The following is a 22,844-nucleotide window of genomic DNA, read 5'->3' as shown; positions in this document are numbered from 1 at the left end:
AATACAGAAAACTATACATGGATAAAAACACACAGAAGCAGCAATAAAACAATCATGTAAAGGCCTGGATAAAAAGCCAAGATTTAAGCAGCTTTCTAAAAACTGTGACGGAGTCTGAGGAGCGAATGGTCACTGGGAGAGCATTCCAAAGCCTGGGGGCAGCGGAGCAGAGCCCTCTCAGATGATCTCGTCAAGTGGGCAGAAACCCTTGGGAGCAAGCAGTCCCTCAGATATCCCGGGCCCAAACCGTTAAGGGCTTTAAAGGTCAAAACCAGCACCTTGAATTGGACCCGGAAACACACTGGTAACCAGTGCAGCTCTTTCAAAATAGGTGTGATGTGATCACACCGGGCAGCTCCAGATAGAACCCTAGCTGCCGCATTTTGTACAAGCTGCAGTTTCCAGATATTCTTCAAGGGCAGCCCCACGTAGAGCGCATTGCAGTAATCCAACTGTTACGTGACTAAGGCATGGGTAACTTGCAACCTCACTGAGGGTTTTTACAAAATGCATGGCTCCAATTATTGTTTATTTAAGGACAGAAGGGATTTCAATTTTTCCTTCCTTGGACGATTAGTTGATAACATCAAAGTCTGCATGTGAGTTATGTTTGCCCACCCAGTATGTGTTTCACTTTCTGGAATCCCTAGGGTAAATTGGTAAGAAATCCCACCTGGAGCCTGTTCAGAGAATTCAGTACATAGGTGCTATCTTAGATGCAAGGGAAAAAAGGGCATTCTTATCACAGGAAAGACAAATTCTAATTCGAGATTTGATTCAAACCTTTTGGGACGTACCCCAGCAAAGGGCTCATTGTATACAAACATTATTGGGGTTGATGGCATCCTGCCCCATGATGGTACATTATGTACATCTCAGGATGCGGCCACTGCAAATGTGGTTCCTCAGTGTATTCCATCCAATAGTGGACAGCTAGCAAAAGGTTGTAGAAATCCCGAGGCATGTGCAAGACACTTTTAATTGGTGGAGATCTCAACTCAACCTGTCGGCCGGTTTTCTATTCAAAACACTGCTCCCCACAGCAACTTTAATAACAGATGCATCCTTGATAGGATAGGGTGCACATTGAGTAGGCCACAGGCCTCAAGGGTTATGGAATTCTAGAAGGCTTGCACAGCAGCCTTTTGGAGCTCATGACAGTGCTTCTAGCTTCAAAATCATTCTGCCCACTGGTAGCAAGAAAGATGGTACAAATAGTGTTGGACAACACAACTGCCATTGCTTTCTTGAACAAACAAGGCAGAACTGTTTCTCACTTTCTTTGCACTCTGAGTATCCAGATATGGAATTGGTGCATAAAGAACAATGTACAACTAATGGCAAATGTACATCAAAGAACAATCAATGGTGGACAATCTCAGCCTTGTGTATGTAACATCTTGAGCATACAAGTGGAAGATACAACAGGACTATGTGGACCAAATTTTCCTTCACTGGAAATGTCCAGAGTTGGATCTGTTTGCCACAAGGGAGAACAGGAATGTAAAACTATTTCCCCAGAGCAGGTCTTGGCCTTCATTCTCAAAGAGATGCTTTCCAAATACCATGGACAACTCACCTATTTTACATTTCCCCCCACTTCCACTGATGGGGAGGAAGTTGGCAAAAGTATTGCAGGAAGGTGCATGGTGCATATTCTTTGCACCATGGAGGCCACATCAACTGTGGTTTACAACTGTACTCCACGTGTCCTGCAGAACTGTGCGACTCCCTCCGTATCCAGATTTGCTATCACAGGATTTGGGAAAAGTTCTGCATCCCAGTCTCCAAACACTAAAGTTGACAGCATGGAAGATTTGGTTTTGAGGAAGATACTCCTAAATTCTTGCAAGTCCTTAACCCTCAAGTCATATAAAAGCAAATAGAAGCGTTTCAAAAATCTATTTTTCCATGAAGGACTTTGCACCTGAAAGAGCTACAATTAGAGAGGTGCTCTTATACCTGAGTGTGCTGAAACAGTTAGGTTTGGCCAATGTGTCAATCAAAGTACATTCAGCAGCTCTATTCTCTAAAGCACTGGGTTGGGACAGAAAGACTGCATTTTCACACCCAGATTGCAAGCGTTCCCTCAGAAGTCTGAATAAATTTTACCCTCCCGTTTGAGAGCCAGTGGATCAGTGGAGTCTATCTTTGGTATTGTCAACGTTGACCACTGCCCCTTTTGAGTCAATGGTAACAGCATCAATGAAGCTGATAACTTTAAAAACTGCTTTTCTAATCGCAATAACAAGTGCTAGAAGAGTAAGTGAACTGACAGCCCTTAGGGTTAACCCAATTTAACCCAAATAGAGTGGTGATGTGAACAGACCCACAATTTTTTGCCGAAAATTGTTTCAGAATTTCATTTGAACATTGACATTGTCTTACCTGTATTCTTTCAGAACCTGACTTCTGCTTTAGGCACTGCATTGCATGCTCTGGATGTCCACAGTTCTGTACTATCTAGAGAGGACAAAGGATATACGCAAAACAGACCTTTTGTTCATCACTTTTAAGGGGAAACGCATGGGGTAGGCTATTTCACATCAACATATGTCCCATTGGTTGGTGGAGCTAATCCTTCTAACACATAGAGTTCATGGAATGGCTCCACCATGTACAAGAAAGGCATATTCAATAAGGGCATATGTATCCTTGGCAGCATATATCTTGTCAGGGATGAGGATGCAATAAATTTGTCAGGCAGCAATCTGGTCATCAAAACCTGCTGTTTGTAAAACATTATGCCTTGGATGTGCGTATGGCTGCTGGAGCAGAGTTTGGGAGAAGTGTCCCAAAGAGGGTTATGCAGTAGCATACTGCTCCCTCCCACCAGGGTAAGCTTACTAATCACCCATTGATCTGGATCGTGATCTGTTGTAATCTAAAGCAATTCATTGGTCATTGATTGTGCTTCCTCATCCCGTGGGGGACGCCGCCACACTACACCTAGAGAGAAGGAAGGTAGAAAGCTGGATGTGATGGGTGATAAGATCTATTCCACATCCAGCTTAGCAATTAGAATTGCTAACTATGCAGCCTTCATGGCCTGTTATAACCACATCCTGTGGGATACCCTGTTACAGGACTCAGCCACCATGTCTCCTGAAGAGTTCCAATATAAGTTCAATGAAACATATGAGAAGACAACAGCCATAACACGGCAACAGTTGAGCGCCTTCAAACATCTTGCTGAAACAGAGTCCAGGGCGATGGTCACAGCGATCAGCATGCGTCGTCACACTTGGTTGCGCTCCTCGTTCCTCCATCAAGATATGAGGAAGCGGATTGAAGTCCTTGCATTTGATGGGAAAGGTCTTTTTCATGATGACACAGATTCTACAATGGAATCTGTGAAGAAATCCAAATTCACAGCACGAACCTTTATGACAACATCGACTGCATCTGGAAGTGTGACGAAAGCCTGCTCTTATTCCCATTAGAAGCCCTGCTATTACCAAGGGAAAAGGGAATTCCGCAAACAATATAGACTGTATCAATGGTCTAAAGGCTACAATCAAAAGCCTAAAGGGAATAATGCCCACCAGAATGAGGACAATTCCAAACAGTCCTTTTGATGGGATTGTTCACCCACTGCGCAAAACAGCTTGAACACGCATGACATTGCCATTTCATCCAGAACACCGAACATCGGTTCTGTTCTTGCCAGGACCGCAAACATCAGTTCTGTTTTTGCCAGAAACAACATCAGACTGGCAAGCCATGCCCAAGCATGGCACAATATAACATCAGATCGTTGGGTCTTGCGAATTATACAGACGGGTTATGCGATAGAATCCAGAACTTGTCCACCGTTCTCGGGCATGAAAGTTCATGAAGACCACGTTGGAGCTCTAGGAAGAGGTGCAAGTATTACTGGAAAAACAGGCAATTGTGCCAATTCAGTGGGCAAACAGGCTTATAGGTTTTTATTCCCGATACTTGCAGATCCCGAAACGGAATGGAGGAATCACCCCTGCTAACTGGGCAAAGAGGCACCTTTTACTCTTTTTACAAAGAGGCACCTTTTACCTTGGTGATTCTCTTTATTTAGCAGGGGGAGAGTAACTGGCCCTATCCACCCCCAGCACAGTACTTCCAGTGACTGTTGCTGGTGTGTGTCTTATGTTTCTTTTTAGAATGTGAGCCCTTTGGGGACAGGGAGCCATCTTATTTGTTATTTCTCTTTGTAAACCGCCCTGAGCCATTTTTGGAAGGGCGGTATAGAAATCGAATTATTATTATTATTATTATTATTATTATTATTATTATTATTATTATCAGAGCGATCATGGGTTTAACGGGACCCGATTGCTATGTAACGGACAGGAAATTCAGAATGACAACCTTACAAGCAGTTCTGCCCTTTTTATGTCAGCATCCAAGAGAACCATCGGCGGTATCTCAGGTTCACAATGGGTCAACAGACACAACTGGCAGTGCAGATACAGCGTCTGCTTGGACTGATGTCCTCCTGCTCCACGACAGTCCACTACACACGGATGGGGATGAGGGCCTTGCAGCGTTGGTACCTACACAACTTCTGGCCCAATGTAGTCAGCCAGAATATGCGTCTACAAATTCCACCGAGTGTACTGAAGACCTTCCATTGGTGGATGGCAGATGGCAATTTGACCCAAGGGGTTCCTTTTGCCCCATTGGCCCCGATGCACTGGGTGACAGCAGGTGCGTCACTTCAGGGTTGGGGAGCCCATTGCGGGGACCATTGCATTCAAGGCAAATGGACAGACCTGCAAACGGAGCACCATATCAATTACTTGGAGTTACTGGCAGTATTCCAGGCTCTGAAAGCCTTCGAACCCATATTTATTATTTATTTATTAATTACTTTTATATCCCGCTCTTCCTCCAAGGAGCCCAGAGTGGTGTACTACATACTTGAGTTTCTTCTTACAACAACCCTGTGAAGTAGGTTAGGCTGAGAGAGATGTGACTGGCCCAGAGTCACCCAGCTAGTATCATGGCTGAATGGGGATTTGAACTCAGGTCTCCCCAGTCCTAGTCCAGCACTCTAACCGCTACACCATGCTGGCTCTAACCACTACACCATACGCAAAGGAAGGGTAGTGCAAGTACACCTGGACAATACATCAGCAATTGCCTACCTCAACAGGCAGGGGAGCATGGTCTCCATGTTGCTATGTACTTTGGCCCTGAAAGTTTGGGCGTGGTGTGTGACACACGCCATCTATCCCGTAGCAATACACATAAGAGGGGTGGACAATCAACTGGCGGACAGCCTCAGCCGAGTCTCCTTTCATGACCAATGCCACGAATGGGATATATAGCACTGCTACCTACAGAGGGTCTTCGACCTCTGGGGTGTCCCGTCGAACGACTAGTTTACAAAGAATGTCAACAAAAAGTGTGCCAACTACTGCTCTCCTGCAGGCATAGGGTGGGGTTCCTTGGGAGGTGCCTTCCAACACTCTTGGAATGTGGGCCTCCTATATCTCTTCTCACCACTACCAATTATGGGCCGAGTACTAACTCACATACTGAGGGACAGGGCATCGTGGCCACGCCAGCCATGGTTTGTCCCATTCCTGCAGCTGTTGGAAGGCCACTTCCACAAGTTCCCACTAGCACCAGATCTACTACACAAGGATCAGGGCGCCATTCTACATCCCGATGCCCGGACGCTCCAAATTACAGCGTGGCGAATCGGGTTTTGAAGGACATGCTGTTAAACAACAGACGCTTCTCGACAAGGCAGAATTACGCAAGGAAGTGGAGGCGCTTCATGACCTACATTGAGGGAAATAAGTATTTGATCCCCTGCTGATTTTGTCCGTTTGCCCTCTGACACAGAAATGACCAGGCTATAATTGGAATGGTAGGTTTATTGTAGCTGTGAGAGACAGAATAACAACAAACAAACCCTCAAAAGCCCAGTGCCCAAAAGTCAGCGATGGATTTGCATTGTAGTGAGGGAAATAAGTATTCGATCCCTTCACAAAAGATGTCTTAGTACTTGGTGGCAAAACCCTTGTTGGCAATCACAGAGGTCAGACGTTTCTTGTAGTTGGCCACCAGGTTTGCACACAACCCAGGAGGGATGTTGTCCCACTCCTCTTTGCAGATCCTCTCCAAGTCAGAAAGGTTTTGAGGCTGATGTTTGGCAACCCGAACCTTCAGCTCCCTCCACAGATTTTCTATGGGATTAAGGTCTGGGGACTGGCTGGGCCACTCCAGGACCTTCATGTGCTTCTTCTTGAGCCACTCCTTTGTTGCCTTGGCTGTGTGTTTTGGGTCATTGTCATGCTGGAATACCCATCCCTGACCCATTCTCAATGCCCTGGCTGAGGGAAGGAGGTGCTCACCCAAGATCTGACGGTAAATGGTCCCATCCATCATCCCTTCGATGCGGTGAAGGTGTCCTGTCCCCTTAGCAGAAAAACACCCCCAAAGCATAATGTGTCCACCTCCATGTTTGATGGTGGGGATGGTGTTCTTGGGCTCATAGGCAGCATTCCTCCTCCTCCACACACGGCGAGTTGAGTTGATGCCAAAGAGCTCTATTTTGGTCTCATCTGACCACAACACTTTTGCCCAGTTCTCCTCTGGATCATTCAGATGTGCATTGGCAAACTGCAGACGGGCCTGTACATGTGCTGCCTTGAGCAGGGGGACCTTGCGGGCACTGCAAGATTTCAGTCCTTCACGCCGTAGTGTGTTACCAATTGTTTTCTTGGTGACTATGGTTCCAGCTGCCCTGAGATCATTGACAAGTTCCCCCCGTGTAGTTCTGGGCTGCTTTGTCACCGTTCTCATGATCATTGCAACTCCACGAGGTGAGATCTTGCATGGAGCCCCAGACCGAGGGGGATTGACAGTTATTTTGTGTTTCTTCCATTTGCGAGTTATCGTGCCAACTGTAGTCACCTTCTCACCAAGCTGCTTGGCGATAGTCTTGTAGCCCAGTCCAGCCTTGTGTAGGTCTACAACCTTGTCCCTGACATCCTTCGACAGCTCTTTGGTCTTGGGCATGGTGGTGAGTTTGGAAGCTGAGTGATTGCTTGCTTCTATGGACAGGTGTCTTTTATACAGGTACTGTAACAAGCTGGGATTAGGAGCACTCCCTTACAGAGGGTGTTCCTCATCTCAGCTCGTTACCTGCATATAGTGAAAAGACACCTGGGAGCCTGAAATCTTGCTGGTTGATAGGGGATCGAATACTTATTTCCCTCACTACAATGCAAATCCATCGCTGACTTTTGGGCACTGGGCTTTTGAGGGTTTGTTTGTTGTTAGTCTGTCTCTCACAGCTACAATAAACCTACCATTCCAATTATAGCCTGGTCATTTCTGTGTCAGAGGGCAAATGGACAAAATCAGCAGGGGATCAAATACTTATTTCCCTCACTGTATGTACACGCCAGGAACAACCAGCCTCTGCGTGCCACAGTTCATCAAGTCCTCCTGTACCTGACTACACTAAAACTACAGGGCCTGGCTAATGTTTCCATTAAAGTACATTTAGCAGCCATTTTCTCCAGACATAAGGGTTGGGAAGGAACAACAGTGTTCTCCCATCCTGAATGTAAATGATTTCTGAAGGGCCTCAATAATCTATATCCACCAGTTGAGAGACCAATAGGACAATGGCGTTTATCTTTGGTGCTGGCAGCTTTAACGGAACATCCTCTTGAGCTGCGAGCAACAGCTCCAATCCGCCTGCTTACTCTGAAAGTGGAATTCTTGGTGGCCATCACGTCTGCACGATGTGTACGTGGATTGACGGCTCTCCGAATGGATTGGCCTTATACTCAGTTCTATCCACATAACGTGGTCGTGCGGCTAGACCCGCACTTCTGCCCAAAGATAATATCAGAATTCCATTTAAACCAAGATATAATCTTGCCTACCTTTTTCAATGACCCCCCCCAAATGCCCTTAGAAACATCTCTTCATTCTTTGGATGTCCGGAGGGTCCTACTCTATTACCTGCGAAGGACTGAGGGATTTAGAAAGACAAAGAAACTGTTTGTGGGATACAGGGGGAGGTGCAAGGGCCATCCTATCTCCCGGCAATGCTTAGCAACTGGTTGGTGGAATTGATATTCTTGGCGTACTAGAAGCAGGGCATCCCGCCCCCGAAGATGGTACATGCTCGTTCAACCAGAGCGTATGCTGCCTCAGCAGCTCATATGTCGGGCATAAAAATAACAGATATCTGCATGGCGGCCACATGGTCTTCTCAACAGCCATTCATTAAACATTATGCAGTGGACTCACGGATGGCATGAGAGGCAAATTTAGGAAGAAATGTTCTGAAAAGGGTGTTGTCATAAGCTTTGGGTCTACTGCACCCACCTCCATAAGGAAGCTGGCTAATCACCCATTGCTTATGATTACAACGGATCATGATCCAGATAAACAGGTTGCTTACCTGTAACTCTTGATCTGGAAGTGATCTATTATAGTCATAAGACCTGCCCATGCCTACTCCGCTGTAGTAGATGACGGTTCCCGTTGGCATGGTGACATTCTCAGATCGTCAACACAGGTGGTCTGCAAGAAACTGAAAGGAAGGCGCCCCAACTGCCAATCTTAACCAACTTTGCACAGCATGTGCAGGCGGGAGGGGCGTCACGAGGAACTACTAAGTCAGCCCACGAGATCCCTGCGCAGGCGCAGAACCCATTGCTTATGACTACAACGGATCACTTCCAGTTCAAGAGTTACAGGTAAGCAACCTGTTTTTATGAATGCCATGCGGATCACTACACAGATAAAGAGGTTGCTTACCTGTAACTATTGATCTATGAGTGATCCGCAGATATTCATAAGACCCTCTCATCCTCCCCACTGCAGTATGCTATTCTATGGAACTTACCTGTGTTTAAAATGCTGTCATTTCAAGTTGTAGGATGATCATCTCTTGTGGCTGTCATCCAGGAACCAATGGTAAAAGCGCTCTAACTGCCTATTCAAAGGTCGCACTGCCACATGATATGGTTAGAATGCATGAGGAGCTATAGAAGTCTACTCTGTGAGGTCCTGAGCAGGCGCATTACCCATTGTTATGGATACCTGTGGATCACTCACAGATCAATAGTTACAGCTAAGCAGTGATCATCTCTTGGTTGGTCTATCAATGACCCAATGATAGTGGGTTTAATTGTAGTATCTCAGTGTTCAAGGGAAATATCACATTAGTATTTTATATATTTCCTGGTCCTGTTGAAAAACAGGTACAGGGGTTGATCTTGGATTTGTACTTGTGTGAGAACCATGCTGGTATTCTTAACTTGCAATGTAGAATTGTGTCTTGTATATGTGTGTTAGATTTTATTCTGATATCTCAATATTCAACTGAGTTATCACATTTCAAATAAGGAAACCTACAAAGAAACAGAATGCTGAATGAGCAAGTTGAACCAAAGGCTTCACATTGTTCAGCTCAAAAAACAAAGATAGTTTTCAGAGAAAGAAGTAAAATCATTCACTTATTTCACAAGTATGTGTATGTTCACTTGAATTATTGTAAGTCAAAATAAACCTGATGAGTTTTCGTACTTTTCTGTTCTTTTGGACAGATATAAAAAAATTTTTTTGTATCTCAAATGTTAACACTTTCAATAGTGGTACTTTACATTGATTAAAAATAATGTCAAAGAATACTTAGCTTTTTTTAAAAAAAAAAACCAGATTAAATTGTGATTAATGTTGAGTACCTAAAACTAACATTTACTTTCAGTTTAAAAAACCCATTGATGAAAAGAACTTCTGCAATTGTACAATTAAACATGGTTAGCCTAATGCAACAAGAAACTGATATTTCTTAATGAAAGTGATCATGATAATTGAGAAAAAATTGCTTATCATTGGAATGTACATATCCCTGTTCAAATTAAATAGGAAGAGAAGGCAGATGTTTTCTTTTTACTGTTTTGTGTAATTATTTGCAGAATGCAAGTATGCTACATTGAATGTGACACTGAGACTTAATACTTCCTTTTCTTGGTTTCTGATTAATCTTACTTAAATTGATTTCTATAGGAGAAAGTGTCACTCTCAGATATTTCAAACTTCATTATATCTCTGCGACCAGAAGAATCATTAGGCAGAGGAACTGGTTTGTGGACAACGGTGAGAGAAATGAAATGATCTTGAATTAATAATTTATTGTTCATTTTGATAAAAACTAATGGTTATAATATTTGGACTGCAATCCTAGGCATACTTACCTGAGAGTAAGCCCCATTGAACTCAGTGAAACTTGTTTCTGAGTAAACATGCATAAGATTGCACAATATGGTAGATAATTCTTCATTTCATAATGCTAAACAGTTTAGATTTGGGAAAGTTCTAAGTGAAGCTCCATTTGATATAACATCCTAAATGTGACATGTATTCATTAATTCTGTATGAATCCATAGCAATGATACAGAATTCATACTATCATATCCATGATTTAAATTGTGTTGTTGGGAATAGTGTCGCTATTGTGTTTAGCTGGATACAAGCAACATTCTTAAGGGTTGATATTGGAAAAGTAATCTTAACCACTTGCAGATATTTAGTCCAGAGTGCAGTCTGAAAACGTATCAAGCATATTGCTCCTGCAACATGGAGTCAAGATTTTTGAGGATACAGTCTTTGACTTCTGCTTCCCTCTTGCTTCCATTTCCTTGCATCTTCTGCTTCAAATGAAATAAACCAATGAAAGTTTGAAAATACACAGAGTTAAGGAACTAATTTGTGAAAGACTTGGGAATCTTGTTTCAGTTCATGCAGATCTGAAGTCTATGAAGCTCAAAAATGAAAGTTTAGAATTTGAAGCTGTACATAGCAGACACTGGGCAACATCTAGATATTTAGCAGGGTGGTGTTCCATCAGCAGAAGCTGTTTCTGTGAATGGGAGGACATTGTACTTGTGCAAGAACCCTTTGCCTCATTATCTCCAGTCTTAGAGTACCATTTTTGTGTACCTGCTAACTGGGCAAAGAGGCACCTTTTACTGTGGTGATTCTCTTTATTTAGCAGGGGGAGAGCAACTGGCCCTATCCACCCCCAGCATAGTACGTCCAGTGACTGTTGCTGGTGTCGATCTTGTGTTTTTGTAGAATGTGAGCCCTTTGGGGACAGGGAGCCATCTTATTTATTTATTATTTCTCTGAGTAAACCGCCCTGAGCCATTTTTGGAAGGGCGGTATAGAAATCGAATTAATAATAATAATACGTAGTGGATTGTATTCTGTCTTCCATCCACACAAAGGAGGAGCGATTTTCACCAATCCTCCTTTCCCTCTGCAGCCCTAAACATCTCCTGGGGCTCCCCCAACCCTCAGGAGCAGATTTTGGTGGGCGGGGAAGGGGTTCAGGAGGCTGCAGAAGGAAGGGGGCATTAGCAAAACAAAAAACAAAAAACCCCTTTTGCACAATGGAAGTTTTTTTGTTAACAGAAGTTCTTAGCAAACAACAAATTGTATATAGGCAATACATTTACTCATGTTTTATTAAAAAATATGGTGATAAGTTGAAATAGTAATTTTGTTTTTCAGCTTTGTGATTGGTTGCATGCAAATGACAAGTGCTTTCGAAGATGGTTAAACTGTGATGTGCCTCAAGACAAAACTGCGTTAGGTGTTTATGTTCAGTTTCTTGTGGAAGATTATCTAAAAACACCTATAGTCAGCCGTAAGTAGTTTATAAATAAATCAATATGTATATTTGGAAAATGATTGTATTTCTAAAGTTAAAGATTAAACATTATGTAAGTGTTCATGATATGCACTGGTACATAATATTGTTTTGAAGGTGGTATTTTGTGAGTGTGGTGCGGCACTGTCCTGTGCATGTTTATATAGAAATGAGTTGCTTGAGTTCAGAGGAGCTTTCTCCTGGGTAAGGGAACATAGGATTGCAGCCTAAATGAATGAAAGCTTATATTTAACAACACAGGGAAAGGAAATTCATTGTTTAGTTAGAATTATCTATACCCTGCCTTTAGGTTAAAAACTTTCAAGGTGGTTAACAGCTGCGTAAACATAAATAAAAACAATAAAAGCAAGGTTAAGACCTTACATAGCTAAAAGTTGTGACAAAATAATTGAATGTATTGTTGAAGAGGAGACTTACACTCCAGTTCAGAATTCTGTATGCACTCAAATGAGCACACTCTTCCATGCACAGGAATCCTCATTTATTTCAAAGGAGAAGCCGGTCTATTTGGACAAGGATTGTGTTTCCCAAATTGGTGACTTCCGTTTAAATGAACAGGAAAGATGATGAGGCAGGGTGTACTCCTGAACAGAGGTGGATTGTTGAAGCATGAGATTTTGGGTTGTATCTCAAGGAGTTAGTTCAGATATGATAACCTCGATTGACTTCATAGAACCTAGATTGCTTTTATAGCCTGAACCCACACCAATTAATTAATTAATTAATTAATTAATTAGTTAATTAATTAATTAAACTTCTATACCACCCAAGCTTTCGTCTCTGGGCGGTAAACATAAAAACAATTAAAACACATATAAAAGTTAAAACAATGCAACAATTTAAAAACAGCCATAAAATTAAAAACAATTTTAAAAAACTGAGAAAGCTTGGGTGAAAAGATGGGCTTTCAGGTGTGTTTTTAAAATTGCCAGAGATGGGGAGGATTGTATCTCAGCAGGGAGCACATTCCACAATCTCGTGGCAGCGGCCGAGAAGGCCCGCCTCTGTGTAGCCACCAGACAAGTGGTAACTGGAGACGGACCTCCTCAGATGATCTCAATGGGCGGTGTGGGTCATAGTGAAGAAGATGCTCTTCACACAGGGCCTAAGCTGTTTAGGGCTTTATGAGTTACAACTAGCACTTTGTATTTTGCCCGGAAACCTATTGGCAGCCAGTGAAGCTCCATTAGCAGAGGAGTTATGTGGTCTCTCCGAGATTACCCAGAGACCAACCTGGCTGCCGCATTCTGAACCAACTGGAGTTTCTGGACTACGTACAAAGGCAGCCCCACATAGAGTGCATTACAAAAGTCAAGTCTGGAGGTTACCAACAAATGTACCACTGTTTCGAGGTAATTGATCTCGAGAAACGGGCGCAGCTGGCGTATCAGCCAAAGCTGATAGAAAACACCCCTGGCTACTGCCTCCACCTGAGAAATCAAGGAGAGGTGTGGATCCAGAAGGACTCCCAGACTGTGAACCTGTTACTTTTGGGGAAGTGTGACCCCATCTAGAACAGGTAGATCAAGATAGTCTCTGGAGTTATGACTCTGCACAATAAGTACCTCCATCTTATCTGGATTCAGCTTCAGTTTATTTTCCCTCATCCAGCCCATTACTGCTTCCAGGCAGGCATTTAGAGAGGATATGCCAGCTCCTGAAGAAGTTGGCATGGAGAAGTAGATCTGGGTGTCATCAGCGTACTGGTAACACCCAGCTCCAAATCCCCTGATGATCTCTCTGAGCGGTTTCATGTAGATGTTAAAGAGCATTGGAGAAAGTATGGAGCCTTGAGGGACACCATACTTAAGCTCAGATTTCAAAGAGCAACAGTCTCCAATTGACACCATTTGGAATCTGTCTGAGAGGTAAGAGCGGAACCACTGTAAAACAGTGCCTCACACCCCCAACACTTTCGGTCGTTCCAGAAGGATACTATTGTCAATAGTATCAAAAGCCACCGAGAGATCCAAAAGGACCAACAGAGTCATACTTCCTCTGTGAATTCCCAATTGGAGATCATCCATCAGGCTGACCAAGGCAGTCTGCACCCCATAGCCCGCCTGAAAACTAGTTTGAAATGGGTTTAGATAATCAGTTTCCTCCAAGACCACCTGGAGCTGAGAGGCCACCACCCTCTCAATTACCTTGCCCAGCCATGGGAGGTTGGAAACAGGCCTATAATTGCTCAACTCTGAGGGATCCAAGGCAGGCTTCTTTAGAAGAGGTCTAATGATTGCCTCCTTAAGACAAGGAGGCATCCTACCTTCCCTCAGAGAAGCATTTATGATTTCTACCAGGCTGTCTATAACAGCCTCCCTGCTAGACCAAATAAGCCATGTTGGACAAGGGTCAGAAGAATAAATGGTAGGCCTCACCGCTCCAAGCAGCTTGTCCACATCCTCAGGAGTCACAAACTGAAACCGATCCAGTTGAATTGCATAAGAGGAGTTGCTGGGCACTTCCAGTTCAGACATCAAATTAACTGTGGAGTCTCCATCTAGATCGGCCCGAATCCAAGAGATTTTATCTGCAAAAAAATCTTTAAACATCTCACAGCGGGTAACTGATGACTCCAAATTCTGGTTCAAGGGAGTGGGGGTGGATACTAATCCCCTCACAACCCTGAACAAGTCCGCTGGGCGTGAACTTGCAGAGGCAATACGGGCAGAAAAGAAACACTTCTTTGCAGTACATATTGCCTGAGCATAGATCTTTAAATGTGCTCTATGTTGTAATCTGTCGGATTTGAGTTGAGTCTTTCTCCACTTGCGCTCCAGTCACCTACCTTGTTGCTTCAGCCCCCGCAGATCTTCCGTATACCAAGGGGCCAATTTTGAAGCGGGTCAGGGGGGACGCTTGGGGGCAATCGTGTCTACTGCCCTGGTGAGTGAGTTGTTCCAATTCTCAACCAGGGCATCAACAGGATCAACAGCAAAGCCAACATTGAATCTCTCCAAGGCTTCTTGGAATCTTACTGGATGCAATAACCTCTTCGGGAGGACCATTCTAATAGGCCCTTCACCCCTGTGGAGGTGGGAAGTGGTTGTAAGTCCAACCTTAACCAGATGGTGGTCCATCCATGACAATGGGGAGATCAAAGGAGTCCCCACCGACGGAACACCACCCTGATCAGAGCAGAAGACCAAATCAAGTGTGTGACCTACAATATGCGTCAGTCCAGAGGCCACTTGGTATAGGCCTATAGTTGTCATGGCTGCTATGAACTCCTGAGCTGCTCCGGACAAATTGGTCCCAAAATGAACATTGAAGTCCCCCAGCACCAAAAGTCTGGGAGACTCCAACGTGAGTTCCGCGACCAAGTCTGTGAGCTTAGTAAGGGATTCCGTTGAGCAGCGGGGCGATCAGTACACCAACAGAAGTCCCAATCTATCCCTGGTCCCCAAACTTAAGTACACACATTCAATATGGTCATATACCCTAACAGGGACCCTGGTGAGGGAGATGTTATCCTTATATACCACAGCCACTCCACCTCCCCGCCTACGTCCCCTCACCTGCTCCTCTACAGAATATCCTGAAGGGAGAAGCTAGGACCAGACTGGACCACTAGCCTCCCCCAACCAAGTCTCGGTAATACATAACAGGTCAGCTCCTTTATCCATAATCAAATCATGGATGAGTTCAGGCTTATTTGGGACTGAACTGGCATTGCAGAGGAGCAAGGTACGGCTGTGTGGGTTGTTGGCAGTGCTCCCCGCGGTCAAATTGCTGGCAGGACAGTTGAAGGGGAGACAGCTTTTAAATTTCTGACTACCCTTCCCCTGGAACGGCCTACTGACCTGCCAACGTTTCTTCTTCTTTTCCCCACCACCACCGGAATAGCTGCCCCATAGTCATCGAAGGCACCCCTTGTTTCCCCATCTCCAGACGAACCCAAACACATTGCAGCAACTTCAACCCAATTCCCAAACAGCTAAAACCGATTAAAGAGAAGCCCTCTAGCCCTCGCCCTTGTTCTCCCCCTAAGTGACTCCCCCATTAGTCCCCCATGGCACTAACTGGTTTATTTATGGCAGTCTAATCAAGATCTGAGGTTTGAAGTTGGCTTTGTACCCAAGTTAAGCCCAACAGTTCAGTGCTATGTCTGGACAACCTCAGAATAAAGCAAAATTTGTTCCTTTCACTCTTTCCTCCAAGGGCTGCAACTCTATAGACCTTTTGTACAGCTTAAGCTCGAAGGAGCAGAAAGAATGTGCATTTATGAATGAGCGATCTCCATGCTCATAACTACAATGTAGCATCATCATCCAACTATATTTTCTCTTTCCCTCCCATAGCTCTAACACTTCATCATAGTCTTTTTCTAAAACCCACTACCACCACCAGTAATGCTACATCCACAGCACATTTACCTCCGGAATACCATGCTTCCATCTCTTCCTTTTCTGTGTACCCTGAACCATTTTGGAAGGGCGGTATATAAATCTAATAATAAATAAATAAATAAATAAATACCCTGTCCGACTGGCTCTTGCACAGCAGTACATGTGCAAGAGAACTGGGGGAGTTGCATGAAGGGGCTCAACACATCCCTGCAGTGCCTTCTTATATGCATGCTTTGTCAGGATGTTAGCTAGTGTCTCTACAAGACTGGGCTACTAGTCTGTCTGCATTCTTGATTACCTGCCTTTTCTTCCATTTCCTTCCGTATGCCCTTTTTTATTTTCAGCTTGCCACTAAGCTTTTTGTACAGCCATATTGGATTTTCTTAGATGTCTCCAGCTTTTCTTTCTTACTGGAATTGTTTGTAACTGTACTTTTAATCACTCTTTCTTCAAGGGCTCCTAGCCATCTTGGACTCCTTTCCCCATTAGCCTATCTACAGGTGAAACTCGGAAAATTAGAATATCGTGCAAAAGTCCATTAATTTCAGTAATGCAAATTAAAAGGTGAAACTGATATATGAGACAGACGCATTACATGCAAAGCGAGATAAGTCAAGCCTTAATTTGTTATAATTGTGATGATCGTGGCATACAGCTCATGAAAACCCCAAATCCACAATCTCAGAAAATTAGAATATTACATGGAACCAAGAAGACAAGGATTGAAGAATAGAACAATATCGGACCTCTGAAAAGTATAAGCATGCATATGTATTCAATACTTGGTTTGGGCCCCTTTTGCAGCAATTACTGCCTCAATGCGGCGTGGCATGGATGCTATCAGCCTGTAGCACTGATGAGGTATTATGGAAGACCAGGATGCTTCATTAGCGGCCTTCAGCAATTCTGCATTGTTTGGTCTCATGTCTCTCATCCTTCTCTTGGCAATGCCCCATAGATTCTCTATGGGGTCAGGTCAGGCAAGTTTGCTGGCCAATCAAGCACAGTACACTGTATACTTTTCAGAGGTCCGATATTGTTCTATTCTTCAATCCTTGTCTTCTTGGTTCCATGTAATATTCTAATTTTCTGAGATTGTGGATTTGGGGTTTTCATGAGCTGTACGCCATGAACATCACAATTATAACAAATTAAGGCTTGACTTATCTCGCTTTGCATGTAATGCGTCTGTCTCATATATCAGTTTCACCTTTTAATTTGCATTACTGAAATTAATGGACTTTTGCACAATATTCTAATTTTCCGAGTTTCACCTGTAGTCATGGAATCTTATTTAGTGCTTCTCTGAGCTTTTCAAAATCAGTTTTCTTGAAATCCAGGGTATCTTCTCTCTCTCTGTCTATCTCTCTTAGGCATACCCGTTGCTAGTCCCATGTGTGGCAGCTCTCGTGAGAGTTCATGAGTGGGTGGGCAGGGAAAGAAACTGCTGGCTAGGAGAATGGTCAAGCAGGCGGTGGAGAGTGTGGCGCGGCCTGTCTGCTCGGCCAAATGCAAGGACAGCCCGCACTGGGGCCGAATGCGAAAATCGAGCAGGCAGGTGGCAGAGAGGGTGGCGCAGCAATGCAAGGATGGCAACAATGGTGGCGGGCGGGCAGGCAGGTGGGAGAAAATGGTGGTGGTGGCAGATGAGCAAAACTAGAGGTGCAGATGTTCTGCGCCCGGCCCAGCTAGTATGTTTGATTACACTCACTTTGTTTTCATGTGCTACTCTAGTCAGGAGATGTGGCATGTGTGTGTCTCTCCCTCCTTTAACAAAGTGATGCTTTTATGCATACCTATGAGCCACCAACTATGCAAAAACACCTGCATGGGTTCCACTGTCCTACCAGTGGCTAATCTAGGGTGGGGCAGCCAGGGCATGTGCCCTGGGTGCCACTTGAGGGGGGTGCCAGTGCCATGCTGCTTCTCACCCCCTCCCCAGTTCGTGATTGATTTATTTTAAAAACAATTTCTAAAGAAATTTACCTGATTTTCAGTGCGCCGGCCATTTTGAAGGCTGCCATGCATGCTCAAATGGCCCTACGAGGCCTGGTAAGGACCTCACAGGGACCATTTGAGCATGTGCGGCAGCCATTTTTTAAACATAAACATTAAAAAATGGCCACTGAAAACAAAGTGGTCACCGCAGATGCTCAAATGGTTTCTGCGAGGTCTTAGGCCTTACCAGGCCTCGCAGAGGCCATTTGAGCATGTGTAGAAGCCTCCAAAATGGCCATTGCACTGAAAAGCGGGTAGTTTTTTTTAAAATTTGCTCTTACTTTGCTTCTTGTGATAAATGAGTTAACCAACTATAAAGGTAAAGTAAAGTGTGCTGTCAAGTGGATTTTGACTCCTGGTGCCCAGAGAGCCCTGTGGTTTTCTTTGGTAGAATACAGGAGGGGTTTACCATTGCCTCCTCCCGCACAGTATGAGATGATGCCTTTAAGGTACCCCTGGTTGGGCAACCCTTTTAGAAAGCCTGCTAATTATTTTAAAGATATGTTTCCTGAGAACCTTTTAATTTAAACATTCAGCGTTTTGTTCCACACCCCCTTTCTCTATGTGAAAATAACTCCAAAGGAGAACCCACAGTTAGGAGCCAATTACTTCCTAGAGTAGTGTGAATGATAGAGCATCTGCAACTGTGTGTGTGTAAGTGTATGTGTATGAGAGAGGGAGACAGACAGACAGACACACACACTCAGGTGGTGTGAAAGTGGCTATTAAGGCTGTTGTTTCAGCTGGTGGGAAAGAAAGAGAGAGAGAGTGTGTCTAACAGGGATCATCAGAATGATTCAAGCAAGGCAGATAAGGACCCTTAGTAATCTAAAAGAAGGTAGCTGCCTCATGATTCATGCCCAGGAGATATGCACAGGAGACCTGTGGGCTGGCTTCTGCCTTAGAACCATTTTGAGATGATGGGGGAGTTCTCAGTAGAATTCCACACACCACAATTAAAGCCTCCTCTATTTGAATTTGAATGGATTGGACCCTCCCAAATTGAAATCTCACCCAAAAGAATTTTTAAAAAGCCAGTTGATAAAAGTGTTTGTGAGAGAAGAAAGAGATGTAGGCAGGTTGTAGATAAATGCTCTATTTGAAGTGTTTTTTTGCCTTTTGCATTCAGAGGTAGATTCAGAATTAGTGCAAGATCCTGCTTCATGCAAATGCAATAGCTGGGCTCCAGAGGGGGACAACTGGTCTTGTGGTAGCAAGCATGGATTCTCTCCTTTGCTAAGGAGGGTCTGCCCTGGTTTGCATTTGAATGGGAGACTGCATGTGAGCACTGTGAGATATTCCCCTTAGGGGATGGGGCTGTTCTGGAAGGAGCATCTGCATGCTGGCATGCAGAAAGTTCCAGGTTCCCTCCCTGGCATCTCTAGATAGGGCTAGGAAAGACTCCTGCCTGCAGTCTCTGAGAAGCCGCTGCCAGTCTGGGTAGACAATATTGAGCTAGATAGACCAAGGGTCTGACTCGGTAGAAGTCAGCTTCCTATGTTTCTAGTGGAAGAGGGGAGAAATCACAGGTGCCCTCTGCTTCATGTGGCCTTCCTGTGTCTGTTAGATGTCTGCCAGCTGCCCACTCCACACTCAAGGAATAGCACCTGTCCTTACCAGTAGACTCCGCAAAAAGCTGATTTGGAAATAGGCCAGCAGGTTTGTGTAGTTCAGACTTATACAGTCCCTTTACTTTGTGATCCTACAAGACTCCTAAAATCATGGAGTTCATGTTCTTGAGCCCTTCAATCATAAACCAATTTGCATCAGACAGGGGCACAATTTCAGTGCTTGATAGTTCCTAGGCACTATTTCCCTAGATACGCAACTGCCTACTACCAAATTTGCTATACAACAGAAACCATTGCAAATATTTATAAAGACCAGGATCCAAATAACTGAGTGAATAACTGGATATCTAAAGGGGTTTTCAATATGTGTTTCTTGAACAGTGAGCATTCATACCTCTTGGCATACCACTTTTGAATCCAAGATGATTTCTAAAGAAATGCTGTGACATGGCTTATAGATCTGTTGTTCAAAGCAAAAATGTCAGAAATCCCACTGGGTGTGCACAAACCTTCAGCTAGCGTAAATAGCTCTTTGGTACCTAGTAATAATATATTAATTGCCCCGTGTTTAGCTGTCATTAGAATCAGTTGGAGTATTGTTCCCTGATTTAACTGGTTATAAGATTCCATCCATGTTCTGAAACTGTCCTGATGAATTATTAAAATGACTGAAGTTCTTGAGCACAATTCTTATTTGTCAGTCTCTTATACATTTTGTTAAGAAAAGAGCTCTGCTGAGAGGGGTGTCACGCAAGAGCATGCTTGAACTATTCTTAAAAGTAATCAGTTGCATGCTTATATCATCTGATTTCTTGTGAAGCACTTGTCAAGGATACTTAACTATAGAAAGCTTCTTCTGAAGTTTGAGTCATTTTATTCTCTTTTTTTTAAAAAAAAACCTTACACAGATACATAATTAGACATTTGCAACAATCAAAACAAAGCTTGTGTAATATAGTGATTAAGAACATGAGCTGTAGTCCAGGTGGTCCCCACTTCAAACCAGTGTATCCATGCATTAATTGAGAGCTGGTTCAGACATTAGCAAACCTGGAAAAAGTAGCCCATATGAGATAGTGCATGAAGCTGGGCCCCAAGAGCACATGTAGCCATCACTGCATATGGATTGTGATGGGCAAAACAAGTGGAAGAGTGTATTGTTATTTGGATGCATTCTTAATCAGACACATCTTCTTAATTGAGTCTTGAATTATTTTCTATGAGGATGCTCACAATCCTGAGACCTGATGCCTCACCCTACTACATGTAGGTTATTTCCAAAACCTGACAATGTTTGAATTAGTTCTTGATGACTTTAGGCTACTCTGCTATTTTCAGTCTCAGACCACCATCTATAATTTATCTGTTTCTTGTGAAGCACTTTCCCGATCGTCAGAACTACCGGGCTTGGCTACGAGCCCGGTGGTTCTAGAGCGAGTAACCCGTTCAAGAACCCCTGCCCCAAAACCAGGTTTGCGGAGCGAGTGCTCCACAAACCTGGTTTTAATTATCATGAGTAGCCGTGGTGTGGCTTTGCGCCTACTCACGAGGAGACCCCTGGAGGGGAGGTGAAAAGCCAACTCCCGGCTCCGGGGGGTCTCGCCAGCATGCCCTGTGCACTCATGCAGGGCATGCTGGAGCTTGTGGGGACCAATCGGCCCCAGCCCCCGCTGGCTCCGTCTCAGAGCCGGCAATCATGTGGGCGGCCGATCCGGCCACCCAGGGCTCCCTCCTTGCTCATGAGCGCGGAGAGTGGGCTTAGCCCGTTCTTCCCACTCACTGCAACAAACTGAGTCTCACAATCCATGAGACCCGGTCCAGAAACATATCATTTTCACAGTTAGGAAAAATTCATTAACTTGCCAGAAAATACTGGAAAACTCTCCCATTGGAAAGCATGGGGAATGATATCCCATAGAGCTACAAACTGACTAGAGTCACAGAGAGATGTGATGGCCATTTGAGTAGTCAACACAGCACTTAACTGACCACTCACATGGCTGCTGCACATGTGCAGTAGGGATGTGCACGGAACCGACGGGGGCTGGTTCGACAGTGGGGGTGAGATAACTTTAAGGGCATAGAGGGTGCACTTACCCTTCCCTCCGCTTCCCCCCCCCCCACTGGTTGGCATGCTGGAGGTATGGTGGGGCAGCAGCGTACCTCCCTCCTACCCCATCTATTCTTCGGACCGGAAGTAGGCGGAAGTAGTGAGCACGCATGCATGGGCCCGATGTGCGCACACGCGCACACTATTTCTGCCTACGTCTGGTCCGAAGAGCGGATGGGGCGGGAGGGAGGTACATTGCTGCCCTGCTGGACTGGTTTTCCAGCCGGCACTGGCAGTGGGGGGGTGGGGAGCAGAGCAAGGGTTAAGTGCACCCTCCCCCACCCTTAAAGTCCCCCCCCCGCTGTTGAACCTTTAAACTACCTAGTGTTCAAACCTGTTCGGAGTCCCGTAAATGGGCCTCTGAACAAGTTCGTGGGGTTGGGAAGGTCTCCTTGCGAGATGCTGCATAGGGCTTTCTGCAGGATGCTGGGTGCCAGCAACATTCACCATTTTCAAAAGTACAGTATTTGCCCCTCGCTCTTGCCACTGTCCCAGAGGAAAGCTTGCAAGCCCATTTTACTAGTATCGAGATAACAGTACTGGCTTAACATAAATAGTTTGCATAAAAGTTACATTAACTCCACTTGTGAAGTGCTTGATCTGTATAGTGATCAGTTGCCATTCATAAGCCTGGGTTCTGCACCTGTGCAGGACCTCACAGGTGGAATTTCTATGCTCCTTGTGGCACTTGCGCTCTGTCCCTTGTGATTGGTGTGGCCATTTATTTTAGCGGTTAGAGTGCCTTTGCTTTAGTTCCTTTCTGACTGCCTTAGCATACACCTTGTTGGTCTGTGCTCCTCCATTTTTTGGGTTGGTTCAGTGAGTTAGACAAAATGGGCAGTTTATAATACTTTGGCCTTGACTTGGACTGTTTTCTCACAACTCTTTTTCCTGATGGACATCACTTTTGGTTTATTCCTTATGGACATTTAAAGGGCATAAGGAATGTATTGAGTGTGGTGGCAAATTACCATCTGTGGACTGCTATGACTCTTGCCTTTTGTGCCCGGGCAAGAAACATAACATGACGACTTGTAAGATCTGTACGTTGCTTCCCCTCCAACCTCTGGAAAACAGAGCACTCCGGCTTCGCACCATGCTCCACAAACAGGCACTTGAACCAT

The 22,844-nt window shown here is 44.5% G+C and overlaps 1 protein-coding gene across 4 annotated transcripts in view; it reads left to right on the top strand.

Annotated features, from left to right (window-relative positions):
* The window catches only part of TARBP1 (TAR (HIV-1) RNA binding protein 1), an 82,400-nt gene that overhangs the window by 11,867 nt on the left and 47,689 nt on the right, over positions 1-22,844 (top strand). For all 4 annotated transcript variants that reach the window (XM_053299445.1, XM_053299429.1, XM_053299436.1 and 1 more), the window contains exons 9-10: positions 10,027-10,116; positions 11,533-11,668. In XM_053299445.1, the coding sequence (XP_053155420.1) occupies positions 10,027-10,116; positions 11,533-11,668 (226 nt within the window). The remainder of the gene's footprint in view (positions 1-10,026; positions 10,117-11,532; positions 11,669-22,844) is intronic.

Source organism: Hemicordylus capensis, chromosome 1 (genome assembly GCF_027244095.1).
Source record: "Hemicordylus capensis ecotype Gifberg chromosome 1, rHemCap1.1.pri, whole genome shotgun sequence".
Taxonomy (NCBI): domain Eukaryota; kingdom Metazoa; phylum Chordata; class Lepidosauria; order Squamata; family Cordylidae; genus Hemicordylus; species Hemicordylus capensis.
The sequence above is the reverse complement of the archived record's forward strand: the minus strand, read 5'-3'. Positions and strand labels throughout refer to the sequence as shown.